The sequence below is a fragment of the Vulpes vulpes genome, chromosome 8 (assembly GCF_048418805.1).
Source record: "Vulpes vulpes isolate BD-2025 chromosome 8, VulVul3, whole genome shotgun sequence".
Lineage (NCBI taxonomy): Eukaryota > Metazoa > Chordata > Mammalia > Carnivora > Canidae > Vulpes > Vulpes vulpes.
The window spans coordinates 37,159,034-37,182,965 of NC_132787.1; the positions used below are offsets into that span (position 1 = coordinate 37,159,034).

The window sequence follows — 23,932 nt, forward strand, 5'->3', positions numbered from 1 at the left end:
ACTTAACATTATACCCTGTAGGTCCATCCATGTTACAAAGAGCAAGATCTCGGGATCCCTGGGTGGCGCAGCGGTTTGGCGCCTGCCTTTGGCCCAGGGCGCGATCCTGGAGACCCGGGATCGAATCCCACATCAGGCTCCCGGTGCATGGAGCCTGCTTCTCCCTCTGCCTGTGTGTCTGCCCCTCTCTCTCTCTCTCTGTGACTATCATAAATAAATAAAAAAATTAAAAAAAAAAAAATTAAAAAAAAAAAAAAAAACAAAGAGCAAGATCTCATTCTTTTTTTATGGCTGAGTAATATTCCATTATATATATATATATATATATATATATATATATATACACATACATATACCACATCTTCTTTATCCATTTCATCTATTGATGGATACTTGGGCTGCTTCCATATCCCAACTATTGTAAATAATGCTGCAATAAACATAGAAGTACATATATTGTTTTCAAATTAGCATTTTCATTTTCTTTGGATGAATAGCCAATAGTGGAATTACTGGATCATATGGTATTTCTATTTTTAGTATTTTTATTGTTTTTAATTTTAATTGCAGTATAGTTAACGTACAGTGTTATATTAGTTTCAAGTGTACAAATTAGTGATTCAGCAATTCTATACATTACTCTGGGCTCATCATTATAAGTGTGCTCTTAACTCCTTCACCTCTTTCGCCCATCCCCCCACCCTCTTCCCCTTCAGCAACTGCTAACTTGTTCTCTATAGTTAAGAGTTGGCTTCTTGGGTCCCTTCAAAGTGAACTTTGAATTACCATGCTAACATGGTAAAATGGAAAGTTGTGTTTGCTTTTCATTCAGATTTTGTGAATATGAACATATTACAGGATTTACAGATGACTTTATTAACTGAATAGAAAAATTTTTAGAGCTCATTGTATTGGTTTTACAACCAAATTATATTCTTGAAGTGATTTTATTAAAGTTACCTACAGTTTTCTAATTAAAAAAAAGAGTTGGCTTCTTGGTTTCTCTCTCTCTCTACCTCTCTCTTTTTTTCCTTTGCTTATTTGTTTTGTTTCTTAAATTCCACATATAAATGAAATTATGTGGTATTTGTCTTTCTCTGACTGACTTATTTTACTTAGCATTATCCTAACTCCATCCATGTTATTGCAAATGGCAAGATTTCATTTTTTATGGCTGAATAATAATATTATAATATACCACACCTTCTTTATCTACTCATCTTTCAACAGGCACTTGGGTTGTTTCCATAATTTGGCTATTGTAAATAATACTGCTATAAACATAGGGATGTGTACATCCCTTCAAATTGTGCTTTTGTATTTTTTGGGTAAATACCCTTAGTGCAAGTCGTGGATCATAAGATAGTTCTATTTGCAATTTTTTGAGGAACCTCCATACTGTTTTCCATGATGGCTGCACCAGTTTGCATTCCCACCAACGGTGCAAGAGGATTCCCCTTTCTCACCAAGACTTATTTCTTATCTTTTTGATACTAGCCAGTCTGAAAAGTACTGTCTTCTTGCCTAAGCCATCCTTTCTCCACCTTTAATGATTTTCAGTGGTATTATATCACTGTTTTCTCTGTGTCTGCTTATATTCCCCCTTATTCTTGTTTTTTATCACTGATTTGTTTTGTGTCCCTCTAACAGATGGAGCAGATCTGAGCCTGAGACTGGTAGATGGAGTCACTGAATGTTCAGGAAGATTAGAAGTAAAATTCCAAGGGGAATGGGGGACAGTGTGTGATGATGGCTGGGATAGTAATGATGCTGCTGTGGTATGTAAACAACTGGGATGCCCAACTGCTGTCACCGCCATTGGTCGAGTTAACGCCAGTGAGGGAAGTGGACACATTTGGCTTGACAATCTTTCCTGCCAAGGAGATGAATCTGCTCTCTGGCAGTGTAGACACCATGAATGGGGAAAGCATTATTGCAATCATAATGAAGATGCTGGTGTGACATGTTCTGGTAAGTGAAAAGAAAAACAGTGAAGGAAAGACCTGTGTTCTTTAGGAGTAAGGATGAATATGAGATGTGAGAGGTAGTAATATCTAATAATTTCCTTGTTGTAAGGAATCTTAAACGCATTCTTTTTAAACAGATTTTATCTATCTATCTAGAGAGAAAAAGAGAGAGAGATTGAGCACAAGTGTTGGTGGGGAGGGGGAAGGAGAATCCTCAAGCAGACTCTACATTGAGCACAGAAACCAACATGGAGCTTGGTCCCACAACCTTGAGATCAGGACTCCAAGAACACAACCTGAGCCAAAACCAAGAGTTGGACACTTGACCAACCGAACCATCCAGCATCCTCATTCTTTATTTGACTAGTTTGGAGGGTTGTCTATTTCCTGCAGTAATTATTCAGGCTGCTGTTAGGAACCACATTTCAGATTCTAAGTCTACCTGGAGCTCTGAGACACAAAATGTTATGTCTTTTTAGAGAAATCTCTGTCTTGCTCATATTTCTCTGCCATTGACAATTTTTATTAACCCTTGAAACTATAATTCTGTTTCTGACCAAATTCATGGCCCATAGTGGCTGCTTAAAAAGCCAGGAGATGGATAAGCCATGATTTCCAATGCCTCAGTATCTGGGAAGGAGCAAGATAAAAAATACATCCTTTAGGAGCTAACTTCCAGATGCATCTGTAAACTAAGTTTATGTTTCATTTGCAGATGGATCAGACCTGGAGCTGAGACTTGTTGGTGGAGGCAGCCGCTGTGCTGGGACAGTGGAGGTTGAAATTCAGAAACTGCTAGGGAAAGTATGTGATAGAGGCTGGGGACTGAAGGAAGCCAATGTGGTTTGCAAGCAGTTGGGATGTGGATCTGCTCTCAAAACGTCCTATCAGCGTTATTCCAAAGTTAAGGCAACAAACACATGGCTGTTTTTAAGCCACTGTAGTGGCAATGAAACTTCCCTTTGGGACTGCAAGAACTGGCAGTGGGGTGGACTGAGCTGTGATCACTATGAAGAAGCTAAAGTTACCTGCTCAGGTAAGACTTTATTTTCTTTTTTAAGATTTTATGTCTTTATTCATGAGAGACACAGAGAGAGAGGCAGAGACATAGGCAGAGGGAGAAGCAGCTCCTTGTGGGGAGCCCCATGTGGGACTTGACCCCAGGACCCGGGGTCATGACCTGAGCTGAAGGCAGATGCTCAACCACTGTGCCATCCAGGCTCCCCTCAGGTAACACTTTCAATGACCATGTTAAGAAACTGAATTCCAAGAGCATAAGTTTCCAGTAAGATCCTTGAAACTGATAAGAAACATTGGTCCTTATGACTAGATCTCACTTGAGAAATCAGAAAATACCTATTCCATCATGGGAGTTTCTGTCGAAATTATAATTCATTTTGTGCCTTGGTCACAGGTGTGACTTGTTTTGTTTTTGTTCACTTTAGCTTTTGTGTTTTTTTTTTCTTTTAAAGATTATATATTTATTTGAGAGAGACAGAGCATGTGGAGGGAGGGGCAGAGGGAGAGGGAGAGACAATCCCAATCAGACTCCCCCTGGAGCATGGAGCTCAATCCCATGACCCTGAGATCATGACCTGAGCTGAAACTGAGTCGGATGCTTCACTGACTGCATTACCCAGGTGCCCTGCCCTTGTTTTTGTTTTTTATTTAAATAACAGTTAAGGGAGCGCTTGGACGACTTAATTGGCTGAGCATCCAACTCTTGATTTCAGCTTAGGTCATGATCTCAGGTTCGTGAGATTGGCCCTGCGTTGTGCTTGGGGTGGAGTCTGCTTGGGATTCTCTCTCCCTCTTTCTTTGCCTCTCCCCCAGCTTGCTTGCATGGTCTCTCTAAATAAATAAATAAAATCTTTTTAAAAAGTAAGTTAGACTCAAAAAAAAAAAATAAAAAATAAAAAGTAAGTTAGTGTGGAGGGGAAGGGAATGGGGGGATGGGGTGGCTGGGTGACGGGCACTAAGGAGGGCACTGGATGGGATGAACACTGGGTGTTATACTATATGTTGGCAAATTGAATTTAAATAAAATATGTTTTTTTAAAAGTTAGTTAACATAACAGTGTATTATTAATTTCTGATGTACAATTAACTATTCAACACTTACATTCAATACCCAGTGCTCTTCACAAGTGCCCTCTTTAATCCCATCTGCCCCATCCCCCTCTCCGGTAACCATTAGTTTGTTCTCTGTAGTTCAGAATCTGTTTCTTGGTTTACCTTTCTCTCTCTTCTTTTCCCTATGCTGGTTTGTTAAGAAACAAAACAAAACAGTTGAGTCATTCTTAAATCCATGGAAGTATGAAAGGTTAAAGAAGGATTAAAATTTTGAAGGTAGAACTTAAATATGTCTTCCATGGGAATGTTACCGAAAGATTTTAAAAGTATGTTGGATAAACTGGCATGACTGTACCTTAGGCTATCTTCCTATGTAAGAATTTCCTCTTTCTGAATGTTTTTGTGTATTTCACTGCAACCTCTTTTAGAAGTTCCAAGGTGAGCTGTGAGTTGGCCAGGCTTACAGATAATCTCTTGTATTTTATGCTAATCACATCTATACAAATGCTAATGTTGTTGAAAAGTGATGTCTTTTCAAGGATTGTAAGGTAACATATTGACATAACTAACTATTATTAATATGGTAAAAGAAAGACTTTAGGGAAAGCAACATATAAGTAAAACCATTAAACATGTAGAGATGTAGTCCTATGATGCTGTATGTCCACTAACCAATGGCTTTACCCTAGATACATCCTAACCTTAGATGTGCTCCTAGGTGCTTTCTCTGTTGTTATAAATTATGTCTCTTCTAGTTACATAGAAATTATCCTCTGACTGGAAAAAGATAATCTTTTAAGATGCAAATTAGAATATACATATCTGCTTTTCAACCATTCTTCTTTCCTTTTTTATTATTTATTTATTTATTTATTTATTTATTTATTTATTCAGGAGAGACACAGAGAAAGAGAGGCAGAGAGAGAAGCAGGCTCCATGTAGGGAGCCCAATGCGGGACTCGATCCTGGGACTCCAGGATCACGCCCTGATCCAAAGGCAGGCGCTCAACAACTGAGCCACCTAGGCGTCCTTTTTCTTTCTTTTTTTAAAGAGATTTCTTGATTAAGCAGTATATTCACATTTTGAGGGTTTTTGTGTTTGTGTGTTGTCATGTGTCCATTTTGTTCTTGTTGTTGTTGTTGTTTTATGGTTCACACTCTGAAATGAAAGTGTAAGAAGCTCTTCCTGAGAGATATCCCCAGCGTCTGATTCTACTCTTCACAGACAACTTACATGGCTGGGGTATTCATATGTTCTTTATGAGATACTTTATTTAAATACAAACAAATCCATATATAAGTTTCAGTTCATTTTGTTGCTCAAATCGTGGCATATTATGTAAACTGTTCTTTAATTTTTAAAGATTTTACTTTTTTATTCATGAGAGACACAGAGAGAGACAGAGGCATAGACAGAGGGAAAAGCAGGCTCCCTGTGGGAAATGGATCCCAGCACCCCAGGATCACAACCTGAGCCAAGGCAGACACTCACCACTGAGCCACCCAAGTGCTCTAACTGTTCTGTACCTTAGTATTTACTTAGTAAAATATCCTGACCATAATTTCATATCAATATTTAAAGACCTTTCTGAAATGACTTCTCTATCTATACATTTCTCTTCTTATCATTTATTACTGTGACTTTATTTATATTTTTAATTTCTTTCATTAGGTAAAATTAGCTTTGCTTTGCTTTTTTTTTTTTAAATGAACCAGCATTTGGATTTTTTATGATTAATGCTGTTTTCATTTCCTAATTCATTAAAATTTGTTTCTCTATTAATTTCTTTCTGATTTCCTACTGATTTAACTTCTTGAGTTCAGTGCCTAGTTAATGTTGATTCTTTCCTAGTTATTAATATAAATACATTATAGGTTTTCTACTGGGTATACCAGTGACTCTATCATATAATTGATGAACTGATGCTCTGTGAATCTGGGACATAGATCTACCTACAGTTGTTATGTGGTCATTGTGAATTGTTCTTTTTTGGTATTATAAAGTTTCCCCTTTTTCTATGATTGAATGATTTTTTTTCTGAATCAAACTCATCTGATATTAATATCACAAATTTTGCTTCATTTACTTTCTATTCTCTTATTTTCAACCTTTATTAATCATTTGTTCTAGGTGCATCACTTGTATTCATCATAGAATTCAGATTTATTTTAAAAAGAACTCATGTATTATGCTACAACTAACTATGAACTATATTTCTCTACACAACTTTTTGGGGGGACTTCCCTTGTGTTTGGGCATGCGTAAGCATAATTGTATGTCTGATCATTTTTTCTAATTATTTTCCTATTAATTGTATTTTATATTAGTTAGTATTAAGTCCAGCAGCATCCAAAAGAAATCCAAGTAAGAGTGGATAATGAAAAGTTTACTCCTTTCTCACTAAAACAAGTGAAATAGGTAAGCAGTTTAAGGCTGTTTGGGTGGTTCTATGGTCACCAAGAAGTACCTAGAATTGTTTTTCTGTGGCAATTATCAAATCCTATTGGTCAGGAATGATAAGTTGTCCTAAAACTGAGTGAGTTCCCTGGTGAGCCCATCTGGTAGACCAGGTTCTGCTGTCTGAGAAGCTGTCCTCTGTTCCTTGTCCTTCACAGGCCCAGATGCTATTCTCAGGCCAGTTCCTTCTATTGCATGCTCTCCAGAGCCATAGCTGAGTGAAATTTGGGGGCTGCACACCTTTCACAGCTCACTCTCTGCTGACATTGGTTCAAGGACCCCTGGATTGCTTTACAGGTTGAGTTACCATTGGCTGCTGTCAGCTGTCCTCAAAGTAGTGAAACAATTCTCTCCAAACAGCACACTTCTAGTTGATTTTCTTTCATCTAATGCCATCTGAAAATAACCACAATCAAGGAATATATGTATAAGTGTTGACCTATGCTGTGACCAGCTTCCTCTTAATTTATTGGCCACTCCCTAAGGTAATTTGCAACCAGGGGTTTGAGAGGAAAAACAAGACCTGACTCCTGTCTTTGCTGGGAGGCTCATTTTTTGTATGTGGAGTGTGAATTCTATTTTCTGCTAAGCCTACAGTTTTATTACCACCTCAGTTTGGGGGATGGTATACTTAGGGTTCTATTTTTTTTTCAATTCTGCAAGCTCCAAATTATAGGTCTCTCAATTAGTTATGTATAGCAGCTGCTGGCAGAGCATACTTCCCTTATGAAATTGGTATTTTTCTTTCCATTTTTTTCTTGCAGTGTGGCTACTTCAAATCTGAGTTCATCTCTCTTAGAAGTGCTGAAATGGCAAGGAGGATTTATGTCATGCTAACATTCTGATTTTTTTTTCAATTTTTTCTTCTGTGATTATGTTCCCTGATTTTTTAACTTCAATGAGTACATGGTTTTCTTTTCAAGGTGACATTTGTCCAATATCTTACCATGAATAACAAGGCATTAGCTTTCCAGACTATAATATCTGAGTTATCATATATTTTATCCATCCATTCCATTCAACCACATCCAAAATTTAGGTTTTATTACTTGAGCACTTTAGTTTTGGTAACACATTCTGAATTACTTAAGATTCTATTCAACTACATATAATCAAAATCCCAAGTAGTGTAAATTTGCAGCTATAGGGGAACCCTTTTGTTTACAGAACTATATATATGTGTGTGTGTGTGTGTGTATGTATACACATATATATATATTTTTTTGCTAAGTGCCATGTGTACTCTTTGCCTTCTTTTGTAAACTATTTTGTTATATTGTGTATTGTGTATATATTTTGTATATTTGTGTAGTTTTTAGAAGCTCTTCTACTTACATGGGTACATAGGTTTTAGCACTCTTCTTGTTTTGCTAGAAATAGAATGTGTAATTTTGTTTCTTTTTTTAAAGATTTATTTATTTATGAGAGAGGATGGGGGAGGGGCCAGGGGAGAGAATCTCAAGCAGACTTCCCACTGAGAGGGGAGCAGGAGGTGGAACTCCATCCCATGACCCATGAGATCATGACCCGAGCCAAAGAAACAAGAGTTGGTCACTTAACTGAGCCAGCCAGCCCCCACCTATAATTTTATTTCTTGATTTCTTGATTCTTTCAGAAGATTTCCAGTGGAGGAAATCATGGAATACTATCTCTGTGCCTGTGAAGTTCAAACTACAAATTCCATTATCTGTTTAGATTCTTAAAGTTCTTAGTTTTGTGGATCACAGGGCTTTAGGGCTGAAAAGGACCAAAAACTCAATAAAGCAAGAAGCCTAGAAGGATCAAGCAACATTTTATCTCTGATGTGCAGTTTCTACAAACAGCCACAAACAGGCTAAGAAAATTTGCTACAAAATTACTTTGAATCCCAGACATTTTGTTTGTGATGGCTGTGCATGGGTCATAGAGACCATCAGAACTTAAACAGTTCATATGAGTTGTGCTGTATTTACTAAGGTTTGAGAAATCATTTTGATACTAAAATGATTTAGACTTCTTCATAGTTTAGAAAGGAATAAATGATAAAAATGTGTTAATGCTTATTTAAATCATACTGTGTATTTTATCTATTACTAAACAAAAGGAAGTAATTCTAATGAATTCTTTCTCGTGTTTGTTCTTCATGTCTTCATTTATTTAATTCTAGAGAAAGAAGGGAATACAAATTCAGTTACTTATGCCAGGGAGAAGTTTAAGTTATTGATCAAAGAAGCTAAATACAGGTACAAAAATCAAATTAATGGCTTTTATAATAAAATGCAGTCACAGGTTTAGCAGGAAAGAAATCTCTTAAAGGAGTAAATTTTGAATATTCTAACGATGTACACAGAGTAAATGATATAAAGAAGTCAACTCATGGTGTAGATTAATGTATTACTAACAGATTTATGAAGAAAAAAAAGCTAGAATGGAATCTTAAAGTCATTTCTACATGGAAGAATTTCCCTTTGCCCAGGATTCAAACATTTTAGGAAAAAGGAAGCAAGAGGATCTTTATAGTAGGACCTGTTTTCAAATGCATAACACATTTTCACCATGAGAGAGAAAATTATTTAGTTTGGTTTAATTTCTTGGTTTGTTTTCACACAGGCTGTGTTTTATTTTGATCCAGATGAGAGAGCAAGAGGTTACAAGAAAGGTGACTTGGGCTCAGTCTAAGAAACTGCCTTTATTTAAAATAAAAAGTTTAGATCTCTCCCAAAGTGGAATCGGATCAGATCAATACTAGCTAATGATATCTTAGAGGAATTTCATGCTTAAATAATGATATAACAAGAAGAAATTAAGGACTCAACTCAAGAATTTTTCATTATTTGTGGGGTAGGGGCATTATATGCTTTAAACTTGGAGCTGTGTTTAGAAAGTATGTTCTTCAACTCACTTTTGTATAGAAACTTGCTTTTACATATTAAATGGGTAAGTGGTGAAATTTTGACATGCTGGGGTATTTTATACTGCTACAATACAGAATATAGTCAGATCTGAAACAGTTTTGGAAAGTGGCAAGTACTGATAGGATATCTGTGTCATGCTGAGAGTAATGTCAAGGGAATTAGTGATGTTTGACAGTAGGCATTTCTAAAAGATGGATGCCCTTTAGAAGGCCCTTCAAATGCATTTTCTTTCTTTAAAAAATTAAAGGAAATAGTTTGTAGTTCCCAAATAATTTGAATTATCTCTGAGTATGTTAAAAGAAACTCTTACTTACCTTGATGATTGTATTCCTCAATTTGGCAGAGTTCTTAAAATCTGAGCTCTATTTCTTTAGCTTTATTTCTGGTGTTTTTACGTTTTAAATCCCATCCATACTAAATTATTTATAATTCCTCAATTACACCATGCTATTTCATGACTATATCCTTTATTTTAATTTAATTTTATTTCTTTTTTAAAGAGGGAGAGCAAGGGAGGGGCAGAAGGAGAGAGACAATCTTAGTAGGCTATACACCCAGACCCCATCATAAGGCTGTCTTATGGCCCTGAGATCATGACCTGAGCCAAAGGCAGACACTTAACCAATTGAGCCACCCAGGTGCCCTTGGACTCATCATTATTTGAACATGTATGTCTTATGCTCACCTGTGTTCTTGAGGGCAAGGGTGATCAATAAGAAATTGAGCAGCCTTGAAAAGAAGTAGCTTTTCCCCCAGGTACATAGGTTGGGAAAAACATTATAAATGGAGAGTAAATTTCTGCAGAAGCACAGAAGAATAGCATGACCAGGATTCTTTAAGGCTGGAGCATCAGGTACAATTGATAAAGTAATAGACATGAAAGCTTTAAAGGTGACATCATAAAGTATTTTAAAGAATGTTAATATTTAGTATTTATCATCTCTCTTTAATTTTAATAGATGGGTGACATTGGAGAATCTACCAAAGCTCTCTGTGCTTCAATTTCCTCAAAAGAAAAATGGTAGTATAATAATGCCTGCTTCACAGGAATTACACAGCAAGTGACCAATACCTGTTAACTGCTAAGGTTACAATTATTATTAGTAGTAGAAGTAGTATCTATTTTCACTGATGGACTGAAATGTGACATACTTTTTAGCCCACCTGAATGTCTAAAATATTGTAGGTCCTTAAAACTATTTGCTGAAAGGATAAATTATTGCATAAATAGCAAAGAAGCATTGAATAGTCTGCCCCAAAGACAAAGAAATCATGTGAAAATACTTGAAATGTAATAACATACCTGTGGTCATGCCAAAGATATATTAGAAAGAGGGCTTAGAAATAAGATTACTTAGACTTGCAAAGGTTTACAAGACATATGATGACAAATTACATTAAAGCAGTAGCAACAGGGGTTCCTGGGTGGCTCAGTCATTTAAGCATCTTACTCTTGGTTTTGGCTCAGATTTTGATCTCAGGGTGATGAGATCGAGCCCCAAGTCCGGCTCCACACTCAGTGGGGAGTCAGCTTGAGATTCTCTCTCTCATTATCCCTCTGCTCCTCCTCCGCTCACTCTCTTCTCTCTCTGTCTCTCAAATAAATAAATGTCTTTAAAAAAAAATAGTAGCAACAAATGAGGAGAAATATCCTGGAGGACTGACAACCTTGGTGATTTTTGACATGAGCAGTGTATTGTGAGGGTCAGGATTCTAGGCTCTGGAACATACTGTAGACCTTTAAATTCTGCTCCTTCTGTAACTCTCTATATGATCAAAGCAAATTACTACACCTCTCTGTTTCAGTTTCCTTGTCTGTAAAATTAGAATGATGTTAATAATTATCCCCTGAGGAGATTGTAAAGATTAAGTGGAATTATGTTTGTTCGATATTTAATAAAGTGTCATAGATAAAATAAGTGCTCATTTAATGTTCACTACTGTCATTATCATTACCATTAATTATGAGATAAAGAAGTGAGATAAAGAAGTGGTTCAATTATAAGTGATTCTTATTTGGTCTGGATATCATTAATTGAGTAAGGAAGATGTGGCCATGTCAGTAAAATAATTCCTTCAATTTTGAACACCTTATATTCTGATGTCCAAGTAGGTATGTTTATGAAATTTAAAACATATATATGAAAACATATTTATTGGCAGTTAAGAGAAGGTGAGGGAGTTGAGGATAGAATTTTGGTCAGGAAATACATGAAAGGTTCTGGTAAAGCAGGTTTAGACAGGAAGGAGGAGAAAACAGGAGTATCTCATGTGTCAAGTGTAACATATATCAAAAGAAAGAAGAAATCCCAGGTTCAATTTGAAAACAGGAAGTATATTGCAACACTTTATATAAAACCATTCAGAAAGGCTGGGGCCAACACCAGACTGCGATGGGTACAGAGTGGAATATAGAGCTAAAAAGAGAATATATATATATATATATATATATATATATATATATATATATATAAATTTATGGTTTCAGGAATAATGTACACAAATATTAAAAGGAAAGAGTTATCATGCTTCTGGGAATGGCTGATGCCAAGAAGCAAGGTTCTAAAATTCTCTCAGATGAATTGGTCCAGTAAGGAATGGGGAGATCTAGAATTTGCTATGCCCAACTCTAGGCAGAAAAGCCAAGGGGAACAAGTATGGAAAATCATCAAACATCCCGGCCTCCCCTTTCCAGTCCCATCATGAAGGTAAGTCTGGGAATCATGGCATTTCTCACTGAAATATTATTATTTTTTCAAAAAAGCCCACAGGGAACCCAGACTAGTTGGAGGAGATATTCCCTGCTCTGGTCGTGTTGAAGTGAAACATGGCAACACATGGGGCACCGTCTGTGATTCCGACTTCTCTTTGGAAGCTGCCAGTGTGCTGTGCAGAGAGTTACAGTGTGGCACAGTCATCTCCATCCTAGGGGGAGCTCACTTTGGAGAAGGAAATGGACAGATCTGGGCTGAAGAATTCCAGTGTGAGGGGCAGGAGTCCCATCTTTCACTCTGTTCAGTAGCCTCTCGCCCAGATGGGACCTGTAGCCACAGCAGGGATGTTGGAGTCGTCTGCTCAAGTGAGACCCAGAGAACTTGTTCAATTTGTTCCCATACCACGAGGAGGGGGGGTTAGGTAATCACAGACATCTTTTTAAAAGCCCCATCTCCTTCCAGGATACACGGAAATCCGCTTGGTGAATGGCCAGTCCCCGTGTGAGGGAAGAGTGGAGCTCAAGATACTTGGGAACTGGGGATCCCTCTGCAACTCTCACTGGGACATGGAAGATGCCCATGTTTTCTGTCAGCAGCTCAAATGTGGAGTTGCCCTTTCTATTCCGGGAGGAGCACATTTTGGGAAAGGAAGTGGTCAGATCTGGAGGCACATGTTTCACTGCACTGGGACTGAGCAGCACATGGGAGATTGCCCTGTAACTGCTCTGGGCGCGACGCTGTGTTCTGCTGGGCAAGTGGCCTCTGTAATCTGCTCAGGTAAGCGGCTGAAGGACAGCCAATGATGAGCCTTTCTCATGGTGGCATGCCTTTAGAGCAGGTGTATCTATAGGGATGAAGGACAAAAGCCAAAGGGCATGATCTGTTTTAAGGGATCATGAGCATGCTAGGATATCAACCTCACGTGTCTTTTTAGAAGGAAAGTAAACTTAATTTTCACAAACCTCATAATTACCTACCTGGTGCTTACCATGTACTGGCCCTTCTCAAAGCACCTGATTTATTCATAGCCGGGTTGACCCACCATCTTCCCCTCCCTCTGAAGCTGTTTGTTCTCCACTCATCTGTCTGACACTGTATCGGTTCTCCCTTCCTCACCCTAACTTTGCTGTATCTTGTATGACCGAGCAATTTGGTGTTTGCAGGAAATCAGAGCCAGACGCTATCCCCATGCAATTCAACATCTCTGGACCCAACGAGATCTACCACTTCGGAAGAAAGTGCTGTTGCTTGTATTGGTAAGAATCAGTGGCCAATCTATAAAAATGATCTTAATCCTTAAGAGTGCATTTTATTAATATTGCAATATTAATATTTTATTTTCTCTTTCCAGCGAGTGGGCAACTTCGCCTGGTAAATGGAGGCGGTCGCTGTGCTGGGAGAATAGAGGTCTACCATGAGGGCTCCTGGGGCACCATCTGTGATGACAGCTGGGACCTGAGTGATGCCCATGTAGTGTGCAGACAGCTGGGCTGTGGAGTGGCCATTAATGCCACTGGCTCTGCTCATTTTGGGGAAGGAACAGGGCCCATCTGGCTGGACGAGGTGAACTGTAATGGAAAGGAATCTCATATTTGGCAATGCCGCTCACACGGCTGGGGGCAACACAACTGCAGACATAAGGAGGATGCAGGAGTTATCTGCTCAGGTGAGTTCTGCACATAATCTCTGGTCACAATTACCCAAGAAGGACTGAGAAGGGGCCCCAGGAAGTGAAAGATATTAACCTGAGAAAATTCCCTGGAAAGCAGGTTTAGAGGGAACTATTGTTAGAGTCAGGGTCCAGAAGTGTGGATTTGATTGATTAATGCTATCCCATGTGCAAGGTAGGGTAACATCAGAGAGAGAAAAATACAGACATCGGCTTGCATATCATGAACATGACAACAAAACTAAGATAGAGAAATCTTTTATAAATATATATGGAGCTACATTCAGTGTACCACTTGATATCACTGTATAAAGAAGTAAATTAAAAGGGACAAGAAGAAAAAAATCCAACACTACATTCTACAAAGCAAAAGGTAATTGCCATACCCAAGTAATTTTTTTATGACAGGCAAATGAAACTTACTTTTTGTAGGAGCAAAAATGATCATAAGAGGCTAAGAGGCGACTGCTTTTGTTCTGTATACATGACAAGCTTTGGAAACTATTGTGAAGTAGGAAACTATATTCAGTGGTAACAGACTGGGGAAAACAGAAGTATGACTCAGTTACTTAGGGAAGTGAAAAATTCTATCTGCCAGAAGTAATTTGATATCATGCACATTTAATGACATAAACCGGTGGAGGACATACGCAGACAACTGTGAAGAGTCAGAAAAGGAAAGATTTCGTTTTAAGGTAATATACACCTCGTTGGTTTTAGTGTCTGAGTATCTTACTAAGTTTTAACTGTCAAGAAAGCTGCAAAGAAAATTAATGAGATAAGTTTCTTGAGGCTAAAATTGCAGTAATTTAGTGAGACAAACCTAAACTATGCAATTGAGGCTCTGAGTGCTCGATTAAGATTTAGAAATCAATTTAGAATCATTGGTGGCCTTCTAAATGGGTCCCTAAGCACAAAACGCAATACTAGAAAACCATAAGCTATTTACAGAACTATACCAAATTTAGTGTAGAAAATCATCCAAAAATTACCAAAGAGTTACTAGCAATTGACATATTGTGCCTATTTTTAAAACCATTATCATAGAATGGGAGGGAGTCCTGTGAATCTTCAGAGAGAAGATGTGAAACTACTAACTCTGTATTTCACCCCAGAGTTCATGTCTCTGAGACTGATTGATGAAACCAGCAGAGACATCTGTGCAGGGCGTCTTGAAGTTTTTTACAATGGAGCTTGGGGCAGCGTTGGCAAGAGTAATATGTCTGCAACCACTGTGGAGGTGGTATGCAGGCAACTGGGTTGTGCAGACAAGGGGAGCATCAACCCTGCATCTTCAGACAAGCCCATGTCCAGGCACATGTGGGTGGACAATGTCCAGTGTCCAAAAGGACCTGACACCTTATGGCAGTGCCCATCTTCTCCATGGAAACAGAGAGTGGCCAGTTCTTCGGAGGAGACCTGGATCACATGTGCCAGTGAGTATCTGGTGGCCTGTATGAGAATTCCATGTTGTAATTCCACTATCATCTTCTGATCTCATTAAGTAGGAATAACCTCTGCCACCTATTCTACCCAGATGGTGTAATTAGTTTCATTTAATTTGGCTTATAGATATTCAGGATCACGGATTAGTTGTCCAAGAAGCATTGCACTCTCCATGGCCTTCGTGAAAGTTTTATTCAATTGTTTTCTCTGAGAACAAATGAGGAGCAAAAGATATATAATTCAGTATTTGGCTATTAAACTTTACCTTACCTTTCCCACTTTTCTTTCAAATATTATCTTGCTTTACCAATATGAGAAGGGAAGCAGTTAAAAAAATCAATCCTGAAGTATTTCACCCTTCTCCATATTCTTACCCTCGAAGAGGTTTTTTTATGTACCTGACAATCTCCTAAACCTTTTTCTCTTTGAGAAAAATTAATATCATAGAGTGTTAACCTTATTCCACATTTCCTAAATCACACTAATGTTATTGTGTCCAGGATGAAATACATCCAGTTTGCCAAAAGGACATATACTTTCATAAAGGATAAATGTTGTTAAAATATATCCTCAAGTACACATTAAATAAGCAAAGTATTAAAATAGAGATTGAAGAAAAATTTCCAATCTCTCATTCCCTCTGTGACCTTTTAGAAGTTTTTATTCTTCAGAAATGATCTAGGTGTCTGTGATTTTTTCAGACAAGATAAGACTTCAAGAAGGAACCTCTAATTGTTCTGGACGTGTGGAGCTCTGGCACGGAGGTTCCTGGGGGACAGTGTGCGATGACTCCTGGGACCTTGAAGATGCGCAAGTGGTGTGTCGACAGCTGGGCTGTGGCCCAGCATTAGAAGCACTAAAAGAGGCAGCATTTGGTCAGGGGACTGGGCCTATATGGCTCAATGACGTGAAGTGCAAAGGGAATGAGTCTTCCTTGTGGGATTGTCCTGCTAGACCCTGGGGGCACAGTGACTGTGGCCACAAAGAAGATGCTGCTGTGAGGTGCTCAGGTGAGTGCTGGGAACCTGGAGTGAGCTGGCATCTCTGGCAGCAAAAAGGGGGTGGGAAGTGACATGCAATGTGTAAAGACTGGACGCATGTGCACAGGGATCTGGTGGGGAGAGAATGATGATTTTCCAATCCGAAGGAATTGGAAATGAGAACAACAATGAGAACATCTGTTGTTACACCTTGGCCTTCACCAAGGGAAAGCACATAACTTCTATGCATGTCCAAACAGAAGGCATAAAGACAAGGGGATCCTCATTTTAGGTGGGAAGGAGTAGTTGACCTGGTTGAGAGGCACCAAAGGCTCATATAAAAAAATAGAAATATTTGTTCTACACATTACTCCCCAAATTAAGTCTCCTTCTCTTTTCTCCTACAGAAATTGCAATGGCCCAAAGATCATCAAATCCTAGAGGTATATCATGCGATTTATGACCACGGGTCCAATTGTCTGTATTCTTTACAATCCTTTTTGTTAAGAGACTTTGGGTTAGAGGTCATCCTGAGGATTGGGAAACTTACTTCAGCCATCCTATATCAAAGAGAGGGGTGGGACCAGGGACCTCAGTCTGTTAGCTAAGACATCATCTCCTGTGATACTTACTTACACTTAGGTCACTCATCCCTTGTTGCATTGGGGATCTTTGGTGTCATTCTGCTGGCCTTTCTCATCGCTCTCCTCTTGTGGACTCAAAGGCGAAGACAGCAACAGCGGCTTACAGGTCTGAGCCAAGTTATGGTCTATCTAATGTCTCTATGGGATAAGAAGGTTCTTGGGATAAAATACATATTATCTCACTGTATATACATATAAAACACAAATGTACACATATTAGACTCAAGAATCAAACAGCCAAAAGGATGGGACCTAGAAGAGGTTTAAACAGTTTCTCCAAAAGAGGAAACAAGATTTCAGAGGAGAAAGGGGTTTGGGTTGGTTGAGGATTCTTGTATTCTATCTGTGTATTACTTGGGACATCATAGAATTGGTAGTTTAGAATGAATATGCTTATATGGTTTAGGAGGAATCCTTTATTGCCCAAATATTTATTTGCTCCTACTATATACTTAGTACTCACTTAACTGTTCTGTTAAACGATGTACTGGGCTATGAAGATACAGACATTGATAGTCAAATGTTTCAGTCTTCGTGGAATTTCTAGTGGAAGAGATATATATGCAAACAAATAAAGTGCCATGTAGTATTGCATGTTAATGTGTACAAGGAGCAAAAGTGGCATAGAGAAGGCAGTAATTAATGGGGGAGCGGAGGGAGATTTGGAGGCTTTTAGGAGGCTTTTGAGACATTTTGAAAATCAAGTTCAAAAAACTCGATTAGGTGCATTACAGGGAAAGAGAAAAACATGTATAAGTCTAGTGAAACTTCAAGGATGGTGCATGTGTCATTTTGAGGGGAAGTAAAGGTTGAGTTCAAGGAGAGAAGCTACTTATAAGGTTGCAGAAGGAGGGGGGAGCAAAGTATGAAGTCACATACCCCATAGTAAGATTAATAGTCAAAGAGTATTATGTTGGGGGTGGGTAAAATAGTCAAGCTGTTTTTTTGAAAGTTCTATTTGATGACAGGATTGTGAAAGGTTGAAGGAAGACCACATTATTGGCAAGGTAGAATTTTGAAATAGTTGACATGAAAAATGGAAAGGACTTGATAATGAGCATGGAGAAGAGAGAATGGATAGATTTCAGAGAGATTTAATTTTTAAAGCTCCAATGAATTAGAGAAGACTGCCACTTGCTCAGGGGGTGAAACTAGGGTGTAATACGATGGCAATAGGGGAGGTTTCACCTTACCCTACTGCACTTGAGTTTGTGGCATTATAAGGGAAAAGCTTGGTAGTAGAAAGGATGGAAACAAGACGAGGGCATGGATCAAGATGGAGTATGTTTGCATTGCTGGGTAAAAGCACTAGGAGGGAGGATAAGTTTTATTATGATCTGCTGATCCCTAACCTAAGACCTCTGTTGTCAGTTTCCTTGAGAGGAGAGAATTCTGTCCACCAAATTCAATACCGGGAAATGAATTCTTCCCTGAAAGCAGATGATCTGGACGTGCTGACTTCCTCAGGTCTGTGGGTTCTTTGAGGGTCTTACAGCCCTAGGGTTCAGACTGGCAGCTACAGTTGCAGCTGAGGCATCCTATTTTAGCAGTGGAAAGAAATCTCAAACATGTAATTGGAAACATGCTGCATATAGGGAAGAAAGGCAGGAATGAATTACAAGTGACTCTTAGAGAACATAAAAACTGCAGTTGTACAATCTGGCCTACAGGTTTGTGATTTTTACTGGTGGAGGTACAAGAACCATGCAAGTAGAATATTATGACTTGGACCTCATTTTACTGAAACAAATTAATCTAAAAGGCTTAACTTTTTCACATATCTTTCCCAATTCCTTCCATTCTTATGTCCTGCTACTTTCCTTTCTCTAACTTGATATTTATGAATATTTTCCTCTAAAAATCTAAAAGCTTAACCTTCCTATATGTTTATCCCATAGAAGCCATCACTATTTCCCATTATGTCATTCTGCTTTCTTTGTGCTCCAATTTCTGTTTAGCACCAATGCACTGATTCTGCCTCTGTGTAGACTAATTCTGCTGAGTTGGAAGAAATAGTCCAATACCCACTAGCTTCATGAAGGCTCAACACTTTCTCAGTATTCCTTACCTTCTAAAAATGTCTGCCTCACTTCTTCAATCCCAGAGGCTTGCTATTTGCTGCAACTATGTCAGGAAAACATATTTAAGGCATGGAAAAGGCTTCCTATGCCCCATAAATCACACTTGTTTACCTTCCTAATTGTGGGCAATGCATTTCAATGTTCAAAGAGGTTCTAAGGCCCTTGAGGGGAGGTCTGATTTATTTCCCAGTAATTATTTTCTTCCTTTCAGAAAATCCCAATGAGTCAGATGATTTTAATGATGCTGGGCTAATTTCTGTGTCTAAATCTCTTCCTATTTCTGGATGAAAAGAAGACCATTCTGAGGTACACTGAAAAGGAAGATGAGAATTCTAACCCAGGGAGGTGAGTGAGGGGAATTTATTTATGTTGTTCAAAACAGGTACATTTTTTTTGAAAATTGAGAACTCCTCTGGTATTAGAACAAAAAGAAAGAATGCGTATACACATACTTTCATACATTTGTATATATATTTATGTATGTATGTATATCCATATTCAGAATAGATAACAGCTCTTTATAAATGTGACTGTTATCCAACTCTTAGTTATATATTATTATTTTTAAAGATTTATTTACTTGAGAGAGAGAGAGAGTGAGGGGAGAGGCAGAGGGAGAGAGAGGGAGAGAATCCCAAGCAGATTCCCAGCTAAGCATGGGGCCTGACTCAGGGCTCAATACCACAACCTGAGATCATGACCTGAGCTGAAATCAAGAGTCAGATGCACAACCAACTGTGCCATCCAGGCACCTCAACTCTTATTTGTATATTCTAAGCAATAACAATGGTACATCATGGAGCTAAGGAGAAACTGGGTACATTAACATGAATAAATCTTTTCAAGATATTATAATGGTCATTTTGGGAAAAAGAAAAGACATCTCAACACTTGTATAATTCATGTTATGGTAAAGGTAGTACAAGATAGAAAGTTTTCCTAAGAAATTGGAGGAGATTCTGAAGATGTGATATTCAAGGTAAATAAACATCAAATGATTTAAAGGTAGACAATTTTAGTGCAAGGACATAGCATGTACAAAGTATGGAGGCATAGAAAAGAACCACATCGTTGGGAAATAGGAGTTTTTCATTCAAAAATATGTATTGAGCTGCTGTGCCTGGCCGCCTCAGTTGGTAGAGTGTGCAGCTTTTGCTCTCAAGGTTGTAAATTTGGGGCCCACACTGGGTGTAGATAGATATTAGTTAAAAATAAAAATCTTTAAAAATATGTGTTGAACATATTTATGGTGACAAGTGGTGTTCTGAGCACCGAAGGTTCATAAATAAAAGATACTATTGACAAAGACATGATTGTTTAATGTAAATCTCAAAGAAAGGAAGTGGTGAGAATCTAAGCTGAAAAGGCAAGCTGCATAGAGCCTTATAATGAATGGCCTTGTCTGCTATATATTCACATTCATATTTTATTTTAGGGACTGTTAGGGAGGGAGGCAATGGGCTTTGAAAAATTAAGCTGGGGCAAAACACAATCAGATTTACATTTCATAATTTGCTCTCATGCAGAAAGTAAAACAGAAGAAAATAGTGAATAGATAAGAAATTTGTTAAGTTATACATCAAAAAGAAAAGATGGTGAAATGAGGTAGTGGATATAGTTTCTATTTAAAAAAGAAACAATTTGGGAGGACTGTATAGTTAGAAATGATATTTACCAAAGTATGGGGTTTTTTTTGTGGAAATAGGAAATACAAATTGAGACACAGGATTAAAGCTGGGACTCTTAAAAGTATATAAATGTAAAGTATTAAATCATATATATACACATACACAAATATAAGGTAATAAATTCTATATAGCATGAAAATGATAAATATACATATATATGTATCTTAATATACATATATATGCATCTATCTATATATATAGATATCTATATATATCTTAACAATTGTTAAAAAATAGCCTCTGATGGATCATCACTGGGCAAAGCTATGAAAAGACAGTCCACACAGAATAAATTTCAAATGACAAATAGATATTTATAAATGCTCAAATTCACCAGTATGTTCAGGCAATTTAAATTACAATTAACACTGAGATGTCATTTTATGTAAATCAGAGCACCAAAAACTTAAAACAGCACCAATATTTATTGCTGGTAGAAATACAGAGAAAATCATAATTTGAAACATTGCTAATTGGAAGTGGGAGGTGTGGTAGCCTTTGCAGAAAGCCATCTGGAAACGACTATGAAACATTTTTAAAATGCTCCGCAGATCCTTTCATGCAAAATTCTACCCCTGAGAGTTTCTTCCGTACAGATTAAGCCACTAGTATGTAAGAACTTATATATAATGATTTCTTTTTATAGCATTGTTAATAATGGCAAAAGGCTGGAAACAGCATGAATGGCAGTGGCTAAAAAATTATGGTATGGCCAACTGAAGAAGGAAAAACAATCCACAAAAATGCAGTGTCATTCCATCATATTCCATTATATCAAATATAATTGAATGTTTACACCTATAAGATTATATGTGTATATATGTATATGGGAACATTAAAAATTGAACAGCTTTATTAGATTAGGACTACAAATGACTTTTGATTTATAACCTTGAACATAGAATATTATTCTGTAATGAATAAGGATTAAACTACTTTTTCCTTAAGAGAAATCACTGCTGAATCACTGCTTCAGAATCACATGGGGATACTTTTTAAAAATGGCACTTTGGGCTGTCAACATAGTTCTATGAAATAGAAATAACTCTTATGCATGCTGAAGTTTGCAAAGCATTGCATTTAAGTTTTCTGTTCAGGGACGTAGTATGCTTTATAATACATGTGAGTGTGTGTGTTGTAATATAACATGTTATATTACAATGTAATTCTTCTGTGCAAGTATGTGTAAAGAGGAAAATAACAGTTTTTCTATTTATGGTTTCTCTTCAGCCTTTAAGATCCCTTGATGAAAACCCGAACTACGGAATGGAGCAAGAATCCACCTCGTTCACTGAAGATTACAATACAATCCTTTGTCTCCCAGTATCCCAAAGACTGCTGCTGAATTTATAAAAATTAAATTGGTGAATGTGACTATTAAAAGTTGTTTATAAGACTTTCAAGGGGATTAAATAAAAAGGAATATTGCTGATTTGAATTTGTCTTAACATCTTGCTCTTTTTATTTTTTAAGATTTTATTTATTTATTCATAGAGACACAGAGAGAGAGACAGAGACAGAGACACCAGCAGAGGGAGAAGCAGGCTCCATGCAGGGAGCCTGACGTGGGACTTGATACCTGGCCTCCGGGATCACACCCTGGGCTGACGGCGCGCTAAACCGCTGAGTCACCAGGGCTGCCCCAACATTTTGCTCTTGATTTATCAATCTGAGTAGGTTTTCTGACTTTTTTAAGGCTTTCATAAATATAACATGATGCCTTTTCATTTGACAGTGTTTCCATCTGCATATAATATGTTTTCTATTTTGGTTTAAGCAATAATTTTCTTATTACCAAATCAAAACAAATTTGTTTTTCCTTAGTTTTTTTAAGAAAGTGACAGTTAATGATTATTGAAAGGATAATAATATTTGTTACCTCTACAAGGCATGAATCCCATTGGTTCTTAATTGTTTCTTGTTATTGTAATTCTGGTCACTAACAAAATATGCACAGCAACACCTGGTAAAGGTACAAAGACTCAATGAGTCACTTCCTTACTCCTTAGGACATTGTAACTAAAACTGAAATGAATGTGTAAATTACGTGTTTTCTATATAAATGTAAGTTATAATGAAAATTCATGTTTTACTAAAAATCATATATCCATATTACATATTAGCATAGAAGCTAACTTTTTAAAATTTATTTATTTATTTATTTATTTGAGAGAGAGAGAGAGAGCAAGAGAGAGAGGGAGGAGGGAGAGAGGATAAAGCAGATTTCCCTAACAGGGGGACTGACATAGGGCTTCATCCAGAGACTTCTGGATCATGACCTGAGCCAAAAGCAGACACTCAACTGACTGAGCCATCCAACCTTCCCAGAAGATAATATTTAAAGAAAGACATACCAATTCAACATTAAGCTCAGAGTCTTTTGTTAAATATCCCAGTGTTAGATGCAAATTGATTGGTAGCCTTTTCTCAGTATTCTGATATTGCCTGCACTCTTTTCTGGCATTCAGGACTTCAAAGCTACTATATTGTGGAACCATGAAATTTGGCTCACTTGCCATTTTTTTCCTTCCTCTTTTCAATAATATATTAATATATATATGTATTTACTCACAAATATATATTACCTGACTTGTAATTAGGGGAATAGTTTATGGCATATAATTGAGTATTTAATGTGCAATACCTGACAAATAGTAGGTGCTTAGTTAAGTGTTGTTGAATAAAAGCATGAATGATTAAATGATTTAATATATTTACATCAAATATATGTCTGGAATTTACAATAATAAATAATTATATATAATAGGTATCAAATTATAGGATACACTTATAGGAAACCCACCTATATAATAATTAGCATAAATATTTATGTGCATACTTTAATATATAATATGAATAGAATTTCTACCTATATTTAGATTTATTTTACCAAAATTATGTATGAGACATTAATTGTTAAAACACTTTGTTATTAATACACAAATGGGGGGGGTAAATGAAAATTATGATGGTACTTCCAGAATTTTCACAATTTTTTGAGAGAAATTATTATATGCATATATTAATAGTAATGCACCCTCCCCTTTCTGTTGCTCAACATGTCCCCTGGATGGTGAAATTCTACTCCGTGTAATAATAGTTAACATGTGTTAACACCAGAAACTACTTTAAATGTTTTACATGAGTTTACAACTAAATCCTCACAGTAATTTGTGAGTTTAATACCCATTTTAGATTTGGAAAAACTGAAGGACACAGTAGTTAAATAACTTGCCTAAAAACATGCAACTAGTAAGTGACAACGCTGAAATCTGAGGCTGAAATCTGGTTCTAGAGGCCATGTTCTTAACCATGGTA

At 37.3% G+C, this 23,932-nt stretch overlaps 1 protein-coding gene across 3 annotated transcripts in view; it reads left to right on the forward strand.

The window, feature by feature from the left end:
- The window catches only part of CD163 (CD163 molecule), a 30,629-nt gene extending 8,577 nt beyond the window's left edge, over positions 1–22,052 (forward strand). Inside the window, exons 5-17 of one of the 3 annotated variants that reach the window (XM_025995277.2) lie at positions 1,651–1,971; positions 2,683–3,003; positions 12,157–12,471; positions 12,569–12,883; positions 13,270–13,362; positions 13,458–13,772; positions 14,891–15,211; positions 15,923–16,231; positions 16,609–16,644; positions 16,844–16,951; positions 18,217–18,312; positions 19,138–19,271; positions 21,845–22,052. In XM_025995277.2, coding sequence (XP_025851062.2) covers positions 1,651–1,971; positions 2,683–3,003; positions 12,157–12,471; positions 12,569–12,883; positions 13,270–13,362; positions 13,458–13,772; positions 14,891–15,211; positions 15,923–16,231; positions 16,609–16,644; positions 16,844–16,951; positions 18,217–18,312; positions 19,138–19,214 — 2,627 coding nt within the window. In that variant the 3' untranslated portion in view covers positions 19,215–19,271; positions 21,845–22,052. The remainder of the gene's footprint in view (positions 1–1,650; positions 1,972–2,682; positions 3,004–12,156; positions 12,472–12,568; positions 12,884–13,269; positions 13,363–13,457; positions 13,773–14,890; positions 15,212–15,922; positions 16,232–16,608; positions 16,645–16,843; positions 16,952–18,216; positions 18,313–19,137; positions 19,272–21,844) is intronic. The other 2 variants (XM_025995278.2, XM_025995279.2) reach the window with 2 other exon arrangements.
- Positions 22,053–23,932: the final 1,880 nt, after the last annotated feature.